Source organism: Danio rerio, chromosome 23, assembly GCF_049306965.1.
Source record: "Danio rerio strain Tuebingen ecotype United States chromosome 23, GRCz12tu, whole genome shotgun sequence".
Lineage (NCBI taxonomy): Eukaryota > Metazoa > Chordata > Actinopteri > Cypriniformes > Danionidae > Danio > Danio rerio.
This window is the reverse complement of record NC_133198.1, coordinates 20,220,150-20,245,324: the sequence shown is the minus strand read 5'-3', so window position 1 is coordinate 20,245,324 and position 25,175 is coordinate 20,220,150. Positions and strand designations below refer to the sequence as shown.

Below are 25,175 nucleotides of genomic sequence, written 5' to 3'. Positions count from 1 at the left end.
ATAATAATGGCACAATCAGTGTTGCCAGATTGGGTGTTTTCATACCTTTGCGGTTTAGAAATGTAACTTTTTATGCAACTTTAACATAACATAAGTGTGTGCTCCAACGCCATTTACAGTAGTTAGTTGTAACCAGTGGATAGCGCAAACCATGTGGGCCCACACGTAAGAAGAGGTGAAAGAAAGTTGCATCAAAATCTGACTCCCCGGACAAATCTGACTCCCCTTCGCGTGCACGAGCATCAAGCAGCGCCTGCAGTCAAACTCACAGCGGTTTATCATGACACTTTTACTGATAATTTTTCTGTAATTGACAGCAAGAACAAACACAAAAGTATTGTCTGATGGACAAGCAGTACCTAATTATGTTTAAAAGAATTTAAAACGCCAAATAGGACAAATTTATTACCCATTTCGATTCCCCAATACTCTAACATTAAGTGCAGTGTGTAAGTGAGAGGGGGGCAGTGTTTCAATGAGACCTGGTTATGTTGTGGTTCTGTGACTGGTAGTGTTGGTTGCTGTATGGTTAAACATTATGAAAGTTAAAGTAATTAGGTTATTTAGATTTAAATAAAAAAAAAAATTACATAAAATTGCGTTTTGGCAGGCTTTGGACAGCTATTGGGCTGGAAAAAGTCAGCTATATCTGGCAACACTATACAATAAATACTATATACTACAAATTATTACAACAACTGTAAAATTATGTAACAATTTATCAAAGCTTTATTTTTGACTGTAACAGAGCTCCATATAAAATAATACCAATATTAGTAATGGGCTCTATGCACAGCTAAAGTTTTAAAGTCAACGATCAACTTCCGATGAAAGCTTAATGTGACTATTTTTCATTTCATAAGGTTGTTTACAGCATCAATGTTGTAATGTAATTACATTAGATTCAGTTAAATAGACTTAAGCGTTCATTTAGTTGTTGAATTGTAAAACGAGATGAAAGACGGTGTAACCGCTAGCGCCGTAAGTAGCAACAGACTAGTGCAGAAATGCTATTGAAAATACTGGGGTAAAATTAATTGTAAAATTTTAAAAACATGGTGGGGAAATGGAGTTTACTGCAGTGCTTCTTGTCTTAAGCGTGACAATGTTGTAATGGAAAGACAAAAGTCTGAAAATTAAAAGTCTGTGTGCATATATAGCCCATTTATTGAAGCTGGGAAAGTCTATATAGGTAAATTAATGAACAATAAATAATTTGATGCTATCCAAACATTTCAAAACTGCTTCAATGAAAACAAAACTTACTGAGAGAAATATATATATATATATGTGTGTGTATATATATATATATATATATATATATATATATATATATATATATATATATATATATATATATATATATATATATGTATATATATATATATATATATATATATATATATATATATATATATATATAATTTATTTACATCTTGACAGTACATTTTACCAAATTTTAATATGTCAAATACTATTTAAATATTCTTAACCCTATACTGCACACATTATGATAGATCTATACAAATATTCGACTGTTTTTCTTTTTTTAGAACGGCTTAACTTGACGTGCAGTAAAAAAAAAAATTGGGGAAATTGTTTTTAAGGTAAATAAAATAATACTAATATTAGTAGTTGAAGCTATAGGAAAGCCTATATAGATAAATTAATGAACTATAAATAATTTATTTATAGTTTTATTTTATTTATAATTTCCCATACTTTAATATGCCAAAAACTATATTATTATTCTTAATTATAATAAAAGAAGTTCCAAAAATACCCGTTTATGGCCCCCCTAATAAGAACCATTGCTTAAGCATCATACATTTGTTATTTGTTTGGGTCAGACTTACAAAGGCACATTTTGTATCCTTCACAGCTAAGGCAACAGTGTGATTAAGCATTAATGATATTTTCAGATCAGTTACCGTTGGTCTGTGCAGTAGCTGTGTTCAGAGTCACCGGGTGCTGCATGCTGGCACACAGTCCTCCATAACCGCGGTAGCTGTAGTTCAGGCCTCCATTAATATAGAGCTGGTCCTGGCTGTAGGCTGAGGCTGCGAGAGAGTAAGCGGAGTGGGTCAGTGAGACCGGCTCACGAGAGACCGCCTTATCCAAAGATACCGGCTCCTCCTGGGGGACAAACACACCAATATATCAGACCCGCTTTTTAAATAAAGACACATGAACGTACATAGCAAAGTTATGCAAGGCTCCTTACGTGTGCCTGGTAGACATCCATGCGCATTCTTTTGGCAGCTTTGCGTGATTCGCTCTCGCAGGCGGCTGCTAGGATGTTTTCAGCCATAGCTGAGGTCAGGTGGGGAGGTGTGGGTCGAGTCTGCTGATACACATACACACACAGATACACAAGCACATGCAGGCAGACACACACAGCACAGTTAACTTCTGTGGACTAATTGTATGGGTCATAGTGAGAACATTCTTTTCAATTTGATATGTTAAGTGTGTAATGCTCAGCTGTTTTACTTCAAAGTTGGTTTGTGTTGTTTATGTTAGGGCTGCAATAATTTGATGAAAACTGTTCAAATAATTTTGATATAAAATATGTTTTCTAATATTTTTGAAAAATATGACTCCAGTCACATGACACTTCAGAAACCATTCCAAAATAGTTATTGCTCAATAAATATCACTTCTTAAAATCATCAAAATCTAGATAATTTTTTTTGTTAAATGTGAAACATTTTCTGGTTTCTTTGATTTAAATCTTAATTAATGAATGCTTTTACTTCAGCTTTGATCTATTTAATGCATCCTTGAAAGAACAAAAGAACTTACAACAAACATAAATACTTACTGACTCTAAATCAGGGGTGGGCCAACTCGTTCCTGGAGGGCTGGTGTCCCGCATAAATTATCTACAACACTAATCAAACACACCTGGACATGCTAATCCGTGTCTTCAAGATCACTAGAAATCTATAAGCAGGTGTGTGTGATTAGAGTTGGAGCTAAAATGTGCAGGACACCGACCCTCCAGGACCGCGTTTGCCCAGATCTGCTCTAAATGTTTTAGTTGAACAAAAAGTACACAGTACTGTATGTACAGTTGAAATCAGAATTATTATCCTCCCTTTGAATTTTGTTTCTTTTTTAAATATTTCCCAAATGATGTTTATCAGAGCAAGGAAATTTTCACAGTATGTCTGATAATATTTTTTCTTCTGGAGAAAGTCTTATTTGTTTTATTTTGGCTAGAATAAAAGCAGTTTTTAATTTTTAAAAAAACATTTTATGGTCATTATTATTAGCCCCTTTAAGCAATATTTTTTCCCGTTAGTCTACAGAACAAACCACAGTTATACAATAACTTGCCTAATTACCCTAACCTGCCTAGTTCACCTAATTAACCTAGTGAAGCCTTTAAATGTTACTTTAAGCTGTATAAAAGTGTCTTGTAATATATCTAGTCAAATATTATTTACTGTCATCATGGCAAAGATAAAAGAAATCAGCTATTAGAAATGAATTATTAAAACTATTATGTTTAGAAATGGGTGACGCAGTGGCGCAGTAGGTAGTGCTGTCGCCTCACAGCAAAAAGGTTGCTGCTTCGAACCTCGGCTCAGTTCGTGTTTCTGTGTGGAGTTTGCATGTTCTCCCTGTGTTCGCGTGAGTTTCCTCCGGGTGCTCCGGTTTCCCCCACAGTCCAAAGACATGCGGTACAGGTGAATTAAGTAGGCTAAATTGTCTGTAGTGTGTGTGTGTGTGTGTGGATGTTTCCTAGAGATGGGCTGCGGCTGGAAGGGCATCCGCTGCGTAAAAATGTGCTGGAAAAGTTAGCGGTTAATTCCGCTGTGGTGACCCTAGATTAATAAAGGGACTAAGCTGACAAGAAAATGAATGAATGAATGTTTAGAAATGTGTTAAAGAAATCTCTCCGTTAAACAGAAATTGAAAAAAAAATTAGGAGGGGGGCTAGTAATTCTTACTGTATATGTACAAACAATAGTGTGCACATACAATTTTTATGGCAAGGTTTTCTGAAAAAATTTGACAAAATGATGGACATTATGTCTTGTTATATTGTGAATACAGCACAATTAATAAGTGTTAACATTTTAAAAAATGTGGCTATACATTTCGTTGAATACATTTCCATAACACCTCTAAATTCATTCTAAAATTTGGACAAATGAATTTCCTCTGGTAAATGTGACTAATTTTATCGACTTTTATACACCGCATTATTTAATGTGCATGAAAACAGAAACATATTAATTCAGAATGTTTGCTTTATAATTAAACAAAACTACAATCTAAAAATATGTTAATAATAATAAATAAGTTGTAATGAAATATGGACAAATAAACAGCTTAAAACTGAGTTAAAAATGTATTTAAAAACCTTTCATTACATTTCCCAGTATCTGCAATGTATAGTATTGACCACCAGGGAGCAATATAAGCCATCTAACCATCGCAGAAGGGACAGCTCAGTTTAGCAGTGCATGTACCTCCATGCCGTTTTTCTTCATGCGGCGGCAGGATTTGAGGTAGGTGCGGATGCGTTTGCGAGCGCGCTCCTGAAACTCCGGGAACTGACGGCTGCAGGACTCTATAATGGCCTGGATCTTCTCTTTAGGCTGTTTAGAGATTGGCACCATCCGGTCCAGATTCTCATCCACAAAGAGACGTACAAACATCTAAACAGAGAACGAAAAAACAGCTCAATTTCAACAAATGAAATCTTTTAAATGTGAAATGTATTGAGAATTTGCAGTTTGACTCATGATTCAAAAGGCCATGACAGACCACATGGTTTACAAGAAGACTGTACAGCTCTTTATGCAGACTTGAATGACTACTCACATTGAAGGCCTTCAACCGCTCTGGATCCACTCCTTCGACATCATTGATCTTATCGCTATCGTCGTGGTCATCATGGTCATCGTCATCATCATCTGCCGCCTGAGAGCGACCGACAGTCAGATCCTCAGCACATATCTCCATCTTTATCGAATCATAGCTGCCTGAGCTGTATTGAGGAGACTACACAAACACACAAAGGAACCAAGGTAAGCCATCTGTGTGCCAGAGCCAATAGACGCCTTTCAAAGGAGGACACGGACTGAAAGATGTATCAGAAAGTTGATGTGTATTATGATGAAAAGATGAAAACCGATTCTTCAAGGTCTAACCGTCTTATTTAGACGTTCTTGGTGCCCAGCTCTGCGTTTCAGATTGAGAATCCGCTCATTTGAAAGAAAGTTTTGAGCTCTTCTTTTTTACAAAAACAATACAATTAAAAAGGAAGACGGAAGCAATAAAGGTTGACCGTGGAAAGGAGGAATGAAATGAACGTTTCTATTCAGACCGGAGCCTTGCACTGAGTGTTCAAACCTCTTCTGCTCTTCAAGCTGAATGGAAAACGCTGCACTGCCAAACTAGCTAAACCAATGAATGAGGCTTAATTGAGCTCCTTTCACGACTGTTGGTTCAACTGGCTTTGTACGCGCAAAACAACTCACAATATGTTTTGTGCAAAGGGTGAAGGAAAAGTAACAGTGGCAAGTGTGCAGATACTGTATTAATGAGAAGTCAATCCATAATAAAGTCGAAAGTTGTTACTAAATAAAAAAAAAATTCTGATGCCATTGAAAGGTGATTACCAACAGCATGGATGTTATTTTGATCACCGTTTTAGCATAAGCAAATGTATGTACCTTGTTGTTGTAGTCCCTGATGTCTCTGTCAAGGCGCAGCTCTGTGGATTTGGGGTATTTTCTGCGCAGCTCCTCTGTGTGTTCGGGGGTAAAGGTTGCCAGCATGGCGGCAGCAGTGGGCAGAGCCTGACTCAGTCTGTCACTGAGGTTGACGGGTTGCTGGTCCTCTGAGGATGAGGATGAGGAAGTGGTGCTGAAGTCGAGTGGTGCTGCGGTGCTGTTTCCGTTAACCTCTGCGTATGAGCCCGATCCTGGTCCTGTACTGTCATTCACACCAGCCGCGCCGACCGAAGGAGGAGTCAGTGTACGAATGCCATTGCCACTACCACTTTCAGAAGATGAGTCATCTGAAAATACACACAATATTAAGCTAAATTAGTTTTACAACACACTGGACAATAAAATACATTATTATATAGGATAGGATATCAGGATAATTTCTCCAAAATATATTATCATTAGCTTCCTAAACATTCAATTACTGGTCAGAAAAATAGGTGGCTATGACCAAAACGTTAAATATCGAGATCCTCAAACAACTAATACAAAATTCAATTTGTTCCTACAACCTTTGTGCAAATGAACAAAGTAATTGTTTACTTACAATTGTTTTATTTGAGGGGGAAAAAAAACGTATTTTAACACACAAATAAACTGCTGGTCATATTTTACTGTGTGTTAAATGCATTCTGCTCCAAGCAAATAGCTAACAGCTCAATTTTTTTTGCACAGGAAACTTTTGACTACAAGTGCGATTACTATTTGTTGCTGTCTTGGATTTTTTTATGTGACCAATCTTTTACTGAACAGTTGGAAATAATCTGGCACACATTGTTATAGACAAGGTTAGCAACCAACTGCATTTTCTATTAATACCACACCACACCCACCTCACCCTTAGCGAAAATGATAAATAATTAAACAAAAAAGGAAACAAATCAGAGCCAAAAACAAGAAAAGACAAAAATTTGTATAAAAAAAAGTTACAATACATATAAATAAATAAAATAAAAAATAAAAATAAAGTAAAAAAAATTAAAATAAATTTACCTCTGTATTTAACTTCTTACAAGAACACTTTTAACAAAGATAGATACATTGGACTTTTACACATACAGTAGGTTAAATAAAATGAAAAGAAAAAAATCACAATAGCATATCTTTTATATTAGTTATTGCATGTATCCATGAAGTAATAGTTTTTGCCAAAGCGCCATGCATCCTTGCCACAGACAGTTCCATATTTGCAATGTCCAAGAACATATATGTTGCTGTCTTGGATGATGACCCTTTTAACGTACATATTTTATGATTCCCCTTGCCAGGACTTCTTCTTGTCATGCTAACAATGTTAGCATGCTAATGTACTACACAGGAAGTACTAGTAACATCCACAGATGAAAGTCAGGCTGTATCTGCATGCAATACGAAGTCTGTTTTACCAGATGGCAGCTGATAGAGTAACAGTGCTATTTACACTGTCCAGTTTAACAAGCTGGAGGTATGAACAGGGCCGTATTTAACCAATAAGCAAGATAAGTGAGCCCAGGAAATCTGAGGGTCCCCCAATTAAATACCTAGAAGTATAAATTATACATATAAATTACGTATGACACCATTGTTTATCATATTTTGTATGATGAGTGTCTAAACAAATAAAAGGTTAATGCTTTTACATCTGCGCAAATGTATCCCCCATGCTCAATCATGGAGAAGCCCAGCAGTCAAATTAGGTAAAGATTTAGTTTTACAAATGAAATAGTTTATATAATGTATATACTTTTTAGTAGTGAAATCATTTTAAGAAAACAAATCATTTAAAAAGTTTCACAAGATGCTTTACATGTTGTTATTATCAATTTGCATTAAGACAAAATGTAGAAAAGAAGTGATCGAGTGATGTTAATCCATTAAAAAACATAAATTAAAGTAAATAAGGTGCATTTTAGAACTTTCGGGCCCCGTGGCTGGAATTGCTTAGGGCCCCCAAATCACTAAATCTGCCCCTGGGTATGAATGAGATTACACTTCGATAAATAAACACACTCCAGATACACACATCAAAAATACAAGTGCTCTTTTAATCAATGACATGGACACTTCATGTATTGCATTAAATCTTTTTTTTTAATTATATGTAGGGTGACACAGTGACTCAGTGGTTAGCACTGTTGCCTCACAGCAAGAAAGTCACTGGTTCGAGATTCCAGTCAGTTGACATTTCTGTGTGGAGTTTGCATGTTCTCCCTGTGTTTGCTGTGGGTTTCCTTCAGGTGCTCTAGTTTCCTCCACAGTGCAAAGACATGCACTATAGGTGAATTGAATAAGCTAAATTGGCCGTAGCATATGTGTTTGAATAAGTGTGTGTGGTTGTTTCCCAGTATAAGGTTGCAGCTAGAAGGGCATCCACTGTGTAAAACATCTGCTGGATAAGTTGGGGGTTTATTCCGCTGTGGAGACTAAGCCGAAAGCATAATGAATGAATCAATATATGTATATATGTATTGCATTATATTGTGTCATAGCCTTATGAAAAGAAGTGCACTTGATTTTACTGAATGTGCACTTGTAATGTACTACAAATCTTAAAAAGTGTATTTTAGAAGACATACAGATTAAATAACTGGCTAACTGAAGTAATAAAGAATTTATTTACATATGTTATTAATCAGAGATACCCGAACTAGGGCCCGTGGGCCAAAGTTGGCTCATGGTAACCCATGATTTGGCCCTTCATCCCATCTGAAAATAGACAGAGAATGATGGGGATGGTTTAGAGATTTTCAGTTCAAATGTAATGTAACCTTTTATTTGTGTGTTTTAATTTTAAGCTACTTGAACTGAAATTAAATGTGAAATTTAAATGCTGTTATTTAGTTTAAAATGTGCATACTGTCAGGAAAATGCAGAGACTTTGGTAAGCAAATTAAGGCAAAGGCAGACTGTCCTTGACCAGTGTCAGCAGTGTGCACCACAATGTTATAAATGTGATTATGTTTTTATTGCAATTGCAGTTAGAATTACATAAGTTACACTGCATTAGTAAGTACGATTTAGGATGACTTTCATTTTAAATATTATAAAATAAATTAGGAAATTACCCATGGCAACTTTAATGTAAAAAAGTTTAGTATATTTATCTTCGGCCTAGGGCTGTTAATGATATTTGGTTTTGGCCTTTTATATAAAAAAGTTTGGGCACCCCTGTTATAAATAATGTTCAGTTCCTAGCACAGACTGTTCTTTTTGCAATTATTTTATGAATCACCAATAATTAGTTTTACCTACATAGTTTTGGGGTGAACTATCCCCTATAAGGTGCACTAACTGTATCTAATACAAATATAAACTGTCATAATTTTGTATTTAATTATACTTAAAAAGCCTTATATTCATTATGTTAATTTAAAGTATTTAATCTTTTATTCTAAACACTTCTTTAAGTGTTAAAAGCCATCAAAAACATGACTGGCTGACAAATCTAAATGCAAAGAGCTGAAAAAAAGGACATGCACACGCACTTGTAATGTCTACACACAGCTATAGGGGGAAACAACAGTGAGGGCAGAATTGGGGTCAGCCTACAGTGCCAGCAGGAAAAAGCGAGAGAGAGGAAAGAAAGAAATATATAGAGAGAGGGAGGACAGGATGGATTGGATGTAGAGGCGAGGGCACGGGCCGGGATGGAGATTGGATGAGCAACGGGAGGGGAGGGGGGTGATGTGGAGTGAGTTCGGGAGGCAGGTCAGAGTCAGGGGCAGTGAACATGGATGGAGGAAGGGAGAGGAGGATTGGGGGAGGGGGAAACCATCACTGGAGGACACTGGAGCAGAGGATGGGAGAGGGAGGACGATGAAGGAAAGCCGGGTGGTACGGAAAGGGAGAAGGGCAGAAAGAAAGACGGATGGAAGAATAAGCCCCAGAGTGAGAGGGAGTGTGTGGAGGGGGCGAGTGTGGCAGAGACAGCCGCATATTTATTGGAGTATAAAGAGTATTCATGCAGGGAGAGGAAGGCCGGACTAATGCCTGCCAGCTCTGCTAAAAAGCTCTAAAGCGTCCACATATACACACACACACACTCCCACTTTTTCTTGCTATTCCCTCTGTCGTTGCTTTTTCAGGAGAGGTGTTTGAATGACAGATGTGAGAGCTGCTCGTGTAATGTCCATGAATGTGTGAGTGTGTTCTGCGGTGGACGTGTGTCTCCTGTGCACTGATGTGCTGAATACACTATTTGCTTGAGTCTGCTCGGTGAACGGCTGCAGCAGTCAGGCTTTTGAAATGCAGATACTGGACTGAGGCTGTAGCTGGAGCATTTCTTTCAGGTATGTTTCAGCCAGCTGACAAATGGGGGATGCACTGGCGCTCTGTGTTTAGGGGTGTGTGATATTTGACAGCTGTGATGTCATCATTTTTTGTTCTAACACTAAGAGAATGTCTCATTTTATCTTTCTCTTTACAAAAAACAAAACAAAAACAAACAAAAATACACCTTGAGGATCTAAAAGCATTCACTGACTGATGAAACCTATTATAATACAGTTAGATTGAAACTATAACTATAAATAAAATGATTATGAAATTATGAAAGCACAAAATATCCTTACTATGATGTTTTATTACTATTATTAGTAATTATTATTATTATAATTATTAATTAACAATAAATTAATAATAATGATAACAACAACAACACTAATATAATACCAACAACAATAATAAAACAACAACAATAACAATAATAATAACAATAATGATAATAATAATAGCAATAGCAATAATAATAATAATAATAATAATAATAATAATAATAATTCTAATTCCTTACATCTATATAGCGCTTTTCTGGACACTTAAAGCACTTTACACATTTTTTGGGGGAATCTGCTCATCCACCATTTTTAAGAGTGGTGTTAGTGAGGCAAGCAGGGAGCACTCAACCAGCAGTATGTGTGGGCCCTAATACCCCAGTATAGTGAGGGGACTCTACACTTCGTAGTGAGTGCCATCATTTGGATAAGACAATAAACCTGACATTCTGTGGTCGTTAAAAATTCCAGGATGTCCTTCAAAAAGTAGGAGTTTAACCTCGGCATCCAGACCAAATTTGCCCACTGGCCTCTGTCCATCATGGCCTTCTAACCATCTCCATATCATAATTGGCTTCATCATTCTGTCTCCTCTCCGTTAAACAAATATGATATTCAAAACATTTACACAAACAAATATACTGTGCGGTTCCTGAATTCATTTAAGAAAATCGTTTAAGAAAATGATTCAATGATTAATTTGTTCTTCATTTTTAAATCATAAGTCATTTTGAAAGAAACATTTGAATGAATGATTTAATGACTAACTCATTTAGACAGACTTTAAATTGAACAAAAAAAATACAGGAAAAACATAAATATTGTGCAAAAGTGTAAGAATTTAAATATTAATTTTGCCTTACAATACATTTTTGTCCAAATTATGATAGAAAGGCATATGTAGACAGAGAAATAGAGGGATGGGAGCAGGGAAGATCCTCAAGTAGGGATTTGGTCTTAGAAATCCCGCAGTGAAATTACGCTAGGGCTGAACAATGTATTGTTTGGGCATCGATATCGCAATGTGTCACATCGCAGGATTAGATAATTGAGGAAAGAATTCTAGATAAAGATATTATAATTTTTTTCATTATTTATACAATGATGACAGCGTTGCTTTTCATTTGATTGTTTCATTTCTGCGCTTGAATACTATTAGACTCCTCAGAAAACCATAAAGCACTGTTTATTTATTTACTTTTGATTGTAATAAATGTAAAAAAAGTTCTGCATTAACAGTTGATCTAAGTTAATGAAATCTTTCCAAACATCTGTTCAAATCCTCTGGTGAATTTAAATTGATATCGTAATATATATCGTGGCCAAACAAAATATTGGTCTGATTTTTACAATATCATGCAGACCTACAGTAAGTTATGCTATACTGCATGTCGACACACTGACCACCAAACTACCTCCACCGACAAATTTTTATCATTTTAAATACTTGAATTCTATTTGATTCATTTATTCTTTCATTTATAGCTTCAAACTTATTTTAGAATGTTTTCTAATATGCTGTTTGGCTGTAAAAAAACATGATACAATGTATTTACAGTCACCTTAGTGACATTTATTTAATGCATGAATGGATTAATAAATGAATGATTTGCCAATTGCAGTACACATATAGCACTTTACAATCATATGAGTGGGTCTCTGCACACCACCACCACACACCAGCTGCAGGTGAGGAGAAATTGATTCAGCCTATTTAGTGAATGCTTGCTCAATTAAAGGATTTGACCTCTAACTTATAATTAGTAATTTATACATAACATTAATACTAAATTTATTAGTAAAATCTCATTACATTTATTAAAAAACATTGTTTTGCAGTCTAAATGATTCCACTAAAACAAGATCAATTTAGCTATTTTGTATGCAAACAACATACATGAAATTAGGAAACAGCATTTATAAGTAGATCAGACAATAAATATCTGATAACCAATTAGAAAAGGGAATATTAAGCTCAAAGTTCCAGAGCCAGCAGGTCAGAACTCATTTGTCACTTTTATGAGTACACACAAAATGAATCTTTGAGATAACTGGACTGAAGGGAGTTATTATAACAATACTGTAGTATTAAGACAAGCTCAGAGAAGCCTGCATTCAGACACTCATGCTTTGTCATTGTCAAAAGAAAGGGCTTTGATAACCGTCTTTACATCATCTGAATCCCTGAAAGCAGGTGGCAGCTTCCTCAGGCTCTCCTTTCTCATTTGATGCAAATAATAACAGCCAATAAAACCTCTTAACCGTGAGACAAGCGTGAAATATGATTAGCCCCGGCTCATGTCACTCAACTGGCCCCGGTCCAGTTCACTCCTGCGGACACTTTCCTTAATCATCCAGAGTACAAGCCATACTGACAGACATGCACATCTGAACATCCTGGACTTTATCCATCCATTCATTCATCCATCCATCCATTCGTTCGTCTGTTCATCCATCCATCCATCCATCCCGATTTTAGTGTAAAATCCTACCAGTTTTTCCAATGTAAAGTCAAAGGCTATTTAGATTCTGCTGCATCTCCACATTCTACTTTATTCAATGTCAAATACATTAAGACTGAACACTGCAGGTAAATATGATCTTTTAATCCTACTTACTGACATCATTCCGCCCCAGCTGACTGAATAAATCAATAATTAAAGAACAAATTATTTTTAAATCTAAAAATGTTATGTTTAAACGTCAAAAGTTATATTTATATAAATTTATATTATAGTTGTATAGTTAGTTTTGTTTAATGTTTCACACATGAAGGGGAAAGGCTTCAAAATTTACTCCTAAGAAATGGGAAGCACTACAGCACCTGCACACGTCATCATATGTCATGGCAATCTCTTACTTCATATGAGATCAGACGATGGCGACTGCTGTAGTTATTCCAGTTCTGTTATTAAATCACTGAAGGCATATATTATGTTATCATAATGATCTAATGTGGTGATAAGATCGGAACTATACTTTGCATTTACACCGTGGCCATATTCATCTATGTTAACACACAAAAAACAGCATTAACATTATACAGGGCTGATAGTGGAAAAAATTCCTGAGCCTGAACTTTTTTTCCTTGCCCCTGAGGTGAGTAGGGGTGGGGGTACTATGTATGCAATGCACTTTTAACACATAACTTGTGGGCCCCTGGGCCCAAATATATTAACAGCCTATGTGTAACCCTGATCATCATTATTGTCAAGTGGCTCTTTTTAGACACATGCCAGTAATGTCAGTGACACATGCCAGTAATGTCAGTGACACATTCCAGTAATGTCAGTGACACATGCCAGTAATGTCAGTGACACATTCCAGTAATGTCAGTGATCTTGTGACATGTGCCAGTAGGTGTCAGTATAAGCACGTTATAAGCACCTTAATCTTATAAGTCTCTTTGCTTTAATATTTAAAAATCATTAGACAAATGACACCTGTTATCTTACATGCATATATGTTATGAGTTTTCAACATGCATTTTATTATAACTTTGTAAAGGATATTATTTAAAATACCTTAAAATGAAAATAAGTTAAATAATAAAATAAATGAATGAATTAAAAACATAGAGAAGTCCATATTGTAGGGAACAAAGGAACTGCCAGGATGCAATAATATACAGTACAACAGATAAGTGTAACCCCTCCCATACATAAGCATGCCACAATAAATTTGACTGACATGTACTGTCAAATGACTATATTACGTACGGAAGTATGACTACGAATACATAAAATAAATGCGTTTAAATTAAAAGAGTAGCTCAGCAAATAAACTAACTTGCGACGCGATAAATTAGGTTAAAAGTCGCGTAATGATTAAATATGGTTTTGCCACCGGAAGTGTCACTACACTCAGTGGCATGTGCCAGTGTCATCTGTACGTCAGATGTCGTGTCACTCCATGTTAAAACTGCTACTGTGAAACCGCGTTCATGCGCACACAATAAGCTAAAACTCGCCCCAAGCACCGGCAAAAACAAATAACAATGAATGTGTCGAGGAAAGAGTAAGGATCATATCATAATTATTTATTAATAAACTTATTCTGAGTCGCAAAGATCCTGACTGGCAATCTCCTCTTGGACTCGCCTTTAGAGAGAAATTCATCTTTACGGATTACATTAAGGAGTTTTTTTGTTTTCGATTTGTTTTATTTCGTTAAGTAATAATTTAAAGCTTTCTATAAATATATTTATTATGTCTGTGAGGCATATACATTTTAATCATTTTGTTAAGCGCTCCTGTTCAAAAACCAGACGACGGAAAGCGCATAATTTTGGTTTTCTTTATTTTATAAAAACGCTGTAACGTTTTTTGATGTATTACTCGTACTTTGTGAGCAAAAATGACGGATAACTTTAAATTGCTCCCACTGAAAAAATGCAAGTGATTGCTCTGGCGCCTCGATGTCCTGCAAGCTTTTTATAAGCAAACTATGCGCCTAATAGCACACATTCTTTAACGTTTAAGCTACCATTGTTTTATACTTGAACTGTTTTATATCTTTTATTTTAGGCAAGTCGTGATGATCTGAGAAGGCAAACTGATCAAACAGACAATGATGGTCTTCCGCTGGGCGCTGTTCGTTAAAAAAAAACTTATTTTTAACGAATAAAAATGCTCCAAACGTTTTTCTAAATAAGCTGAATAAAAAACGAAACTAAATATAAACACTTTGCCATTAGGCTACATACAAAACTGAACTCTTTCATAGCTGAAACACTAAGTTGTTTAAGGAGAAGGGGGAAATATATTTTTGTCCCGTCTATTGCTTCACCGTTATTTCGAGAATAAACCCAGCGTAAATATGCAGATGTCATTCCCAAAACATATCAGCGTATATGTGCCGAAAACGAAAGTTTCATACAAATTCTGAATGGATTATAGCCTGGAAAGTGCAAAGCACGCTCCTCTTATTATCACTAAAAGCGTCACTAATCTTAGTTCATAGAGATCTCACAAAGATCCGTTATAATTTATAAAGCTCTCTAAATTACACAATTAATCTTTTATTTACATGGCGTCTACACTCAAAAGATGACTCACGAGCACACAAAATGGCACTTAATAAAAACCAATCCGCCGCTTTCAGCAGTGAGTGAATTCTGTGAATCTAGAGAAATGACAGATCAATATCCGTGAACCTGATTTTTTTTTCCCCACAGCCACAGTACGCCGGAAATCCGGCGTGGTGCCGGAACGCTATCACCCCTGCATTATAGCAGACACTGTAAAAGGGTCATTTCCAGCCACTAGACTTTTCTGACAGGGTATTTCAGTGTCATCGAGTGTTAGAATGTTGTGGGACTGCTATATAGAGGGTATTATTATAGATGATAGATCGCAAAATGTAGCGGTTTTTATTTTAGCAATATTTTTTAAAAGCATGTAGGTAAAACACGAACGCGGATAAGAATGTATTAAAGAATGTGCTTGTTTGTTGTAAAAATTTGTAATAATGATAAAAAAATACTAATTTGTGGATCTCCTTACTTTCGGGTGCAGCTATGCTGTCGTTGTGGCTGGCTGGTGTATTCTGGGAAATTTTCTGACCCCTTGGTTTCAATGTGGTCCAGAAAAATCTCCATTCTAAGGGGTATATAGCCCTTCCCCTTAGCCCTACGCCTTCAAGCAAAAGAGAATAGAGACACTCCTATCTCTTCACGTGAACGCAAGGGGAAGGGCTAAGGGGTAAAACTGGAATTGGGCCTTTCTCTCTCTCTGTGGTTCCTTTGACCTGCTGGGGTGTTCGTGAGATAACGTTTTATCTCCCCTCTCGACTATCACAACAATAACGTTACTTGTGGATCCAGAGACGAGCGTGTCTGCAGAGCAAGTTTCCTCCACTGTGTCGCCATCTATAATGGATCAGCTGATCGCTGAGGCTGTTTAACATCAGTGTTGGCTTTACTGTATGCTGAACAGCACCAGAGCCAATCGCAGCCTGTTCTGTTGAGCGTGTGATCAATCATGGGTGTATTGACCTTATTCTAAAATGCGGAAGTGCGCCTGTTTTCGCGATTGTCTTAGAACTTCCGATTCAGTCGCCTATGGGAGAAATGACTAGGAATAATAAACGGCAGAAAATGGCCAAACTACTTGCTCAACAAACAAATGTTTGCATGACTACACAGACCAAGTAGCATATTATAATAAGAAAATATTAAATTGCAACATCAAGCAGCGTAACGAGCAGTTGTTAACGTCAAAAATGAATGGAAGTGAATGTGACCGGAAGTCGCGAGACAAAAAGATTCAAATGGCAGCGCCCGCTTGACAGCTGAGAATAAGGTGAATAAGAACTCACTACAACTCTCAAAAATCAAATGGGATAATATTTACATTTGCATTTACATTAAATATTGTTCTGTGCATGTGCTTGAGTTTTGTTTGATGCAGAGTGTTTTCTTTGAGCATGTAAACTTGAAGATAGAGTTCCTATGTCCGACAGCTTGTTTTGAAGGACGAATTTGTATTACAAGTACATATATATTTAGAAATTACACATTTAATAGAGAATACATTTTGTGTGAACTATCCCTGTAGCAGTGTATATTCAGTTATCTTTACATACGATAGAAAAAAAAAACAAAACATGTGCTTGCCCGCAGTGTCTTGCTTTAATACAGTACATTAATATCTACATGTCTGTGGGTCGCTGATTGTGTCTATGTTTATTTGTGCAATTACTCGAGCAGGTGTGTGTGTTTGCATGTGACACACACAGACACACAGAGGGGTGCAGGCACAACAGTCGATAGCACCGCTGTGCTTCCTGTCTCAGACTCACAGTAACGACCAATCAGGCGTAATGATCCAGTGCACACAGCAGGGCCTGAGAGGAGTCGCCGTAACACAAACATTTCATCAGGAGCCGCAGTGATCGACACAGAGCAGAGACTGCATACATCCTGAATAGCACACACGTATGTACATGCTGTCTAAACAGGGTGGCAGCACGCGGGAGGGAATGAGAGATGCTCCGCTCTCTCCTTGCAGTGTAATTGACTGCTTTTTTAATTCATGCGGATGACCTCCAATTAGTGTGCTCCTCCGATAAGCCAGAGTCTGTCAGTCAGATCCCCCACTGCAGTCCAACACGATCTCATTCACCACATACACACACAATCTGCCGTTTGTGTCTACCACTTGAGGATTTTTCACACAACTTACATGACTTTAGTGCTGTGGTTCAATATTAAATAAATCTGCAATGTCAACTGAAGAAACTGACGAAACTGTTTTACTCTGAAATTGCTAAATTTCCAAATAATTACTATAAATGGGTATAAATGCAATTAATTAAATGAGAAATATTCTAATGGAAAAAAGTTTAGTTAATGCAAATATACCGATTTCAATTAATGTTATTAGTTAATTAGTTGTTTTATTTAATTAATTAAAAATAGATAAATATTAGGGCTGCACAACATATCGTTTTAGCATCGATCTCGCAATGTGATCATTCCCAATAGTCACATCGGAGGATATCCAATGTTGGATTCTGGAATTTATTTATTAATTTGTATGTGATTGAGGCCTGTGACTGTATGAGGGCTTTAAAAGCATTCAGCTATAAGGAATTGTACCATTAGTAAGTGATTTTTCAATTACTGTATATATTTCAAATACTGTTAGACTCAAAAAATAATAAAACCCTGTTTATTTCAATTGTATCTTTTTATGAAATCTAATAAACAAAGAAATTTTGTCATCTGAAATGTGTGATGTTTGTGTATGGAAATGTGTGATGTTTGTGTATGGAAATGTGTGATGTTTGTGTATGGTCGGGGGTCCAATTTCGCTACATGTAAAAGTGTATGTGACAAATAAGGGCTTCATCATCATCATTATAATAAATGCCTACAGAATCATTCTAATCAACCTAAAATGATAAGATCTTTCCAAATAGAGATATTCATATCATCGGGTAAAATTATATATATATATATATATATATATATACAATTTTACCCGATGATATATATATATTGCTGTCTGAAATTGATCATTCTTTTGTAATTTATATGTATCTGGCAGTATCCAAAAACACACTGTATGGGTAAAGATGATTGATTTCACTTTCATCCCCAAATATCTATACAATATAAAATAGAATAGAGTAGAACATGTTCCTTGACGATATGTTGTAAATGTCCTACTGTAAATATATAATAACTAGGGCCAGACAGAATCTGCAGACATTTTTTTTTTAATTTTGTAAAAAAAAAATTAAAAAATCTGCAGATTTATGCAGAATTATTTTGGGAAAATCGTAACTAAAATGTAATATATGTAATTAAAAATAGTAGCTTTTTAACTTTTATTTAATATTTACAATTCAAATTCATCTAGATCCACTTATTTGGTAAACAAAGCAAGTCTATCATATAATATATTTATTTAAAGGTAGAAAATATTACTTTACAAACTTTATTGTAAATAAATCATATTAACATTTTCATATTAGTCAATAATATTACTGAAATTAATTTAAAAACTGAATTATTATACATTTACACACATTTACACAAGTAAATAAATAGACTCAATGATGGGCTGAAAATCTGCTGAAATCTGCGCATTTCTGCACGCACAGATTCTGTGTGGGCCCACTAACTTTTTGATTAGTATTGTGCATTGCTAAGAAAATAAGTTGTTCAACTTTAAAAATGATTTTCTATGTATTTAGATTTTTTATTCAACCCTCAGATTCCAGATTTCACTTATGACTGATTTATGGTTCAAGACCACAATTTAATTAATTAATTAAATTTTTTTTTCACCTTTTATTGGAATAGAACAGTGGAAGCTGCAGACAGGATATCATGGTGCTATTTGTCAGATCACCTAACCACCAGGCTATTGGTGCCGATGGGATCACAATTTTAATATTTCTTGTAAACATAGTTTTAGATATTTTCTCTAAATGAAAGCTGATGTGAAGGACAGAAAACTCCATTACTCAACTTTTCCATCCCTCTAGTTCCACCTTGACCTCTGCCTCTCACATCTGCACAATAGAGACCCACCCTGCACTGTGCGCTCTCCACCCCTCCTCGCCTCATCCCGAGCGGAGACACAGGAAGTGAAAGAGAACGAGCTGACAGCGCGGTCCGGCTGCTCTGAATGTCACAGTGATTCATTGGGGCATTTAGTGCACAGGGGACAGGACAACACTGGAGCGCGTGTGTGTTTAAGAGGGCAAGGGTCTAACAGGCAGAAGGGCACACACACACACAAACATGCTGATTGAAAGCAGGCTTGTTGAGTTGAAGATGCTGCACAGACAGTCAATCAATGCTACACCCATGATTCTCCAGGGGTTTAGGAGAATAAAGTGCAGAATCAGCCACCAACTGTCAACAGACTCATCATAAAATACTTCCTTAAGAAACACAGACACAAAAACGGGTAATGAAATGATGCAAGTTTAAATAAAATCCAGCCAAACAAAGTTCATTTTGAGTTTGTTTAACCAATTAAAAATAGCTCACCAAAACAACTCCTTTCTGGAGAATTAAAGGTCCCGTGAAGTGCTTTGAAATGTGAATCTTTAAATGTTTGATGTAATCTCAACCGAAACATAAAGAGAGGGTGGGACATAGTGTATCTTCTTCCCTTTTTAAAAAACAGCCAAAAGAGCTTTGTTTGATCACCACTCTGCCAGTGAAGGCGCATCAAATGTGAAGCATATTGAAAGGGGCGGGGCATGTCAGATAGTAGAGAGCATTTGATTGGTCATCATGATTTGATGAGAAGCTGTAGTATGAGGTGATGTGAATAAAACCGATGATCCATTAGGCAGAAGTGACAAACTACAAGCTTTTCATGTTTATTTGCTATAAATGATTTTATGTTATACGTTTTTAAATTTCCCTAAATCCAAATTTTGTCACTGTTTTGGTGCACACTAGCTTATGGATATCTAAAAACTAAGATATGTTCATCTAAGAAATCTAAATATCTAGATATCTTATTTGCTTATATAAAAACTTTATTTTAAGTTAAGAGGATCTTTAATTTTGGCTCCTAAACATCTTTGAGCTACAAATGGTCTGTAGCAATCACGCAGTTGGGGGGTAAAACTCAGCCTTCTTTGATGTGATTCGTGTCTCAGAGGTCGGAGGTCGGACAGAGGAAAAACATTCGACACAAAATCACCAAGTTAGCAACATACAAAAGCTGGAGTATCGTGTAGCAGAGCTAGTACAGATGTATCCGCACCTGTAAAATCACTCGTGGAAAGATTTTAAAGACTGATGAGAAGAGCACCACGTCTTATACAGTTCTAAACATCGTTCCATTTGGTGTCTGCTCACGACACATAGAAAACAATGTAAGGATGTGGTGCTTGTCGTCTGATATGCTAAAGGTTGACAGATATTTATAAAACTGTTCTTTTGTTCTTTATAAAACTGTGTGTTTGCAGCATAACACCTTTATAACTCCACCTACTGCAGCACGGGAGTGTCAGAAAGTTTGAAAACATTATGACCATCACCCAGCCTTTTCAAACATCTTTTTGCCCACAAATGAAAAGGAAAAAGAACCTAATTTGAAGTATACCAGGGCTTTAAGTGCATTGACTAAATTTATGAAATGATTAAATGTAGTATATAGTAGTAGGTGAGTATAAAGCAGGTCTGCATGCATGCTTTTACCCACAGCTGGAATGTTTTAAAACATTGCTAACATGTTTTAGCATGATTAGGTCTTTTGATAGAGCACATTGCTATAATGTTCGACACAAGGTAGGTTTCATGTCAGTTAGGGTTGGGTAATGTTGATTAATTTGACATCTTACAATGTCTAATGTGAAACAAAGTGATGGACGATGACATTGTCGTCATAGGTGGCGATGAATTAATTATTTATGAATATTTAATTAATTCATAACAAATTAATTATTTGTGGTCTACCGTTCCAACTACCTGACCCGCATAGTCTGTTTTACCCATAACCAAATCATAAATAAATAAAGATAAGTTACACACAAATGACCACCTGTCAATGACTTTTTCTGCAGGACTCTGACATAAATAGGCAAAGTGATCTGTGTCATTATAATAGCGACGACAAACTTGGTTGGTAAAAAAAGTGCCCAACAAACAAGAACCAACCAACAGTATCTGAGGGTTTCGCATAAATGACTAAGTACAAGCTCAAAAGCGAAAGATTGAAGCAGTGTACTTAAGCTGACACATTACCTGATTGATTCAAAAGACAGAAGAGTTGTTAGATAGAAAAAAGATTAATTAAATATCACATTTAACAACAATAGTGAGGCGCAATCCAGCGGTACATCCTCGATAAACTGTCTGACGTGCACTGCTCTCTGTGGTTTAATGCTCAAAGCACCCTCTGACTGCTTAGAGCTCAGACGTGCTCATATGCTGCAGCTCATGCCAGAGTGTATGTGTGTGTGAATGGGGTCACGTGGTGTGCATTTACAGCAGTATAGTGTGGACGGAGATCTTTTCTGAAATGCTAGATGAAACGCCAGTGTGGACATGTATCGTTTTCTACAGGGCAGGGAGGGGCAGGCTAAGCACCGTGATGTCTATTGGCCATCAGTGATGGACGATGGCACAATTTATGGACCCAACCCTAATATCAATGCAGAATTTTACAAATATTTTTTGGAATGTTTTTTGTTCCGGATATGGAAGTCGATGCGTGCCAGAAACCAAAGTTTTTTATAATATCTTTTTTTTTTGTGTTCAACAGAAGAAACTCATAAAGGCTTTAAAATCACATGAGGGAGAGTAAATGATAAGGTCATTTTCATTTTTGGGTGTTCATTTTTCTATCCCTTTAAGACGGTCTATTAAGATGGGATTTAGTCTTGGTGAGTTGCCTATATGTTTTGGAACAGAGCATAAAGAGTATATTCAATTATCTGTGTCTTTCTGCTGTCCGTGGCCATTAGAAAAGATTTTTGGCCTCTGAAAACAGCTTAAGTCTTACTCTTATCCAATCAAAGAAATAAGCACTTCTCTACACCGTTTGTAAGAACAACTTGTTAATTAAAACGAGCCATAAATCAACCTTTACTTGGACTAAACACTGACACTTCTCAGGATTAAGCACAAACATTTTAATCAATATGATTTAATCTACAACAGCGATTTCATATTTTACAGGAGTCGGCATAAATCAATGTTTTCATTGTAGTGCAGTCGGAGAACATTGATTTGAATAAACGCTACAGAGAAAGCATGGCATTAATTAAGGGAATTGTTTCTTTAATGCAGGAATGGGGCAATGAATTAAATTACAGTATGTCATGTACAGAGCGTAGCCTGTGGCTCCTGCAGTGTGTGTATAGGGGACAGCGGGCCACACAAACATCTAGTTCACCAAATCATCTTTATTCCACCACATCAGAACAACTAAAGCATGAATCACAGAGCTAAAAATACTACTTAACCATGTGGGCCTTCACACATGCACACGCGTTCACGTGCACATATGAGCATGCCAAAAGTCACACCAAACACGCTTCAACACACATGGTGAAATGCCTTTAGGAACGCACACACTGAAAATTCAGGAGTTCAAAAAAGAAATTTAAAAATGTCAATAAAATATGCTCTTATTTAAACGTTACTGTAAGAAAAAAATCTTTCCAGATTGAATGAAATGATGTCTAAGCATGTCCAAAGAACTTTCAGGGTCACTGTATGTTAACAAATCAAAATGCACGCAGAAAAAAAATACACAAACGTCTCACTCAATGGTCAATTTATGAGACCATGAGACTACACACGGCGTGACTCGGATTCCATTTGTCACAATCATATAATACACTGATTCATTCGCACACACACTTGGACAAAGAACAGAGCTCTTTACACCCGCGCACACTTATCCATGTATATATTCATGCATAAGAATGTCTGTTTTTCCAAATAATATACAGTATGTTCATGAATATATGCATTCCAGCATAATATCTCACTGTAGGTGTGTAAGAAAGAAATGCAATTAAGATTGTATATTTTATGGACGTTATGCTGAAATGACCAGTGTGAAGGCTAAAGCTCAGACTTTCTGCTCAAGTAAAACCACAGTAGTTTTATAATATTCAGGCACTTATTCTTTTCTGACGTTTTACTGAGTTTAACTAAGCAGTAACTCGGCAGGAGTTTTTCTGGAAATTCCTACTGAGATGTTCGGAAGTCTAATTATGAAGTGCATTAAAGGAGCTTTGGTCAGAGCAGCAAGGACACGTGGACATTTCATATAATTTTCTTTCTTTGTCACTTAAAAGGGGGAAAGAAAGAGGTTTTTTTTTTTAACAAAATGTGCACAAAAGGTATGTAATTGATTGTATTAACTATTATCCATGCATTTGGCAGATCTGAGCACAGAGAACGAAAGGAATGTTTCATGTGCCTTTAGCTTCATAAAAACTCTAAATTCTTGGTACTTTCTGTCAAAATTTATAATTATTCCTAATGGACAGTACACACAAACCTTGTACAGCCAACAACAGTCACAATTATGAGCGATAACAATAAAAAATGACTTTTGATCAAAAGATATAAAATCATTTACACCTATTTTATCTGTGCATACAAAGTCAAACAGAGTCCAAAACAGCAATGAACCATACTGATCAAACTTACATTTTCTAAACTTGTAAACCTAAATTTTAGACACAATTAAAGTTTTCAACCAGCTTTGTTCTGATACAGTGTGTATAGTATTTATACACAAGCAATATGTACTATTTTTCTATTATGTGCAGTTAAAAAACCCTCATTTACTGTCACCAAAAGTCGAAAAAAAAAATCTTTGCTATATTTTGTCTGATTTCAAATCATGTGACTTCTACTACACATTAAAAGGCAATTTCAAGAAGTAATAGGCCCTATCAGACATCCGGCACAATAAGATGCAAGATGTGTTTGGTGCAATTTGTTGCCATTTTCAGACCAGCGAAACCCTAATTTATACGTTTTGCACCACGTTGTTTAAATAGTAAATCCATTTGCCCTGTTTTGTGGACTCATGGTTGTGTCATTCTGTAAAGGAGGTGTGTATAGGTGCATTGTGGGCTAAAGGATTAAAATAATAGAAAAATTATTATTTACTACATAGATTTAAAAACCACTGCCTTCATGCCTTCATCTCAGGGGGCTTTTTTCAGTTTATTCATGACAATTTGCTTTTGTATAATGTTATTATTATTAGCAGTATTATTTAATATATGAAAAACAATGATTTATGATATAAAAACAAGTTTAGATTTGTCCACATTTTAGAGACGTATGCGTCACCATATGGGGCAAAAAAATTGGACGTGTGTTTGGATATAACTCTGTTTTTTGACCACATTCCATTATTATTGTTTATTTATTTGTTCGCTGGAAATTCAAACTGATTTAGAAATAGTTTTAAACCAAATATTTGTGCTTAACAAGCAAAATTAAATATATAGGCTAATGAATGTCTTCAGTTGAGTGCGTACACCATTGTTTCCTTATCCACGAAAGTAAAGGAGTAAAGAGTATTATAAAGAGAAAGTAAAGAGGCAAAATGGAGGAGGCTTGTTCTTTATCCTCGTGCTGCAGGTGGTCTATTTAACTATTTTCTCACTACTCAAGCATTTAGTTTTTCATCTTACAAAGTCTGCCATGTAAATATCAAATGCGCCATTGTGCGACGCAACTGATTCTTAAAGGGAATGTGAGCTGACACTGATTGGTTTAATGCACGTTGTGCTCAAAACACACCCATAACTTATTAGGAGAATAAGCACAACCCTGTTAGACCACGCACTGGGGCTAAAAACATTTTTTTCCGTCCTTAAAATAGCAAAAGTACATTCGGACATGCCCTTAATCCTTTTGCACCATGCGCTTTAGACTTTG

General features: G+C 36.0%; 1 protein-coding gene across 13 annotated transcripts in view; it reads right to left on the bottom strand.

Annotated features, from left to right (window-relative positions):
* nol4lb (nucleolar protein 4-like b) overlaps positions 1 to 25,175 on the bottom strand; it is a 205,843-nt gene that overhangs the window by 7,020 nt on the left and 173,648 nt on the right. For 7 of the 13 annotated variants that reach the window (XM_073938731.1, XM_073938732.1, NM_001430841.1 and 4 more), the window contains 5 exons: positions 5,694 to 6,040; positions 4,840 to 5,019; positions 4,485 to 4,673; positions 2,225 to 2,344; positions 1,932 to 2,136 (listed from right to left, as the gene is read on the bottom strand). In XM_073938731.1, the coding sequence (XP_073794832.1) occupies positions 1,932 to 2,136; positions 2,225 to 2,344; positions 4,485 to 4,673; positions 4,840 to 5,019; positions 5,694 to 6,040 (1,041 nt within the window). Of the gene's footprint in view, positions 1 to 1,931; positions 2,137 to 2,224; positions 2,865 to 3,010; positions 4,674 to 4,839; positions 5,020 to 5,693; positions 6,041 to 25,175 lie in introns of all 13 variants that reach the window. The other 6 variants (XM_073938739.1, XM_073938736.1, XM_073938737.1 and 3 more) reach the window with 2 other exon arrangements.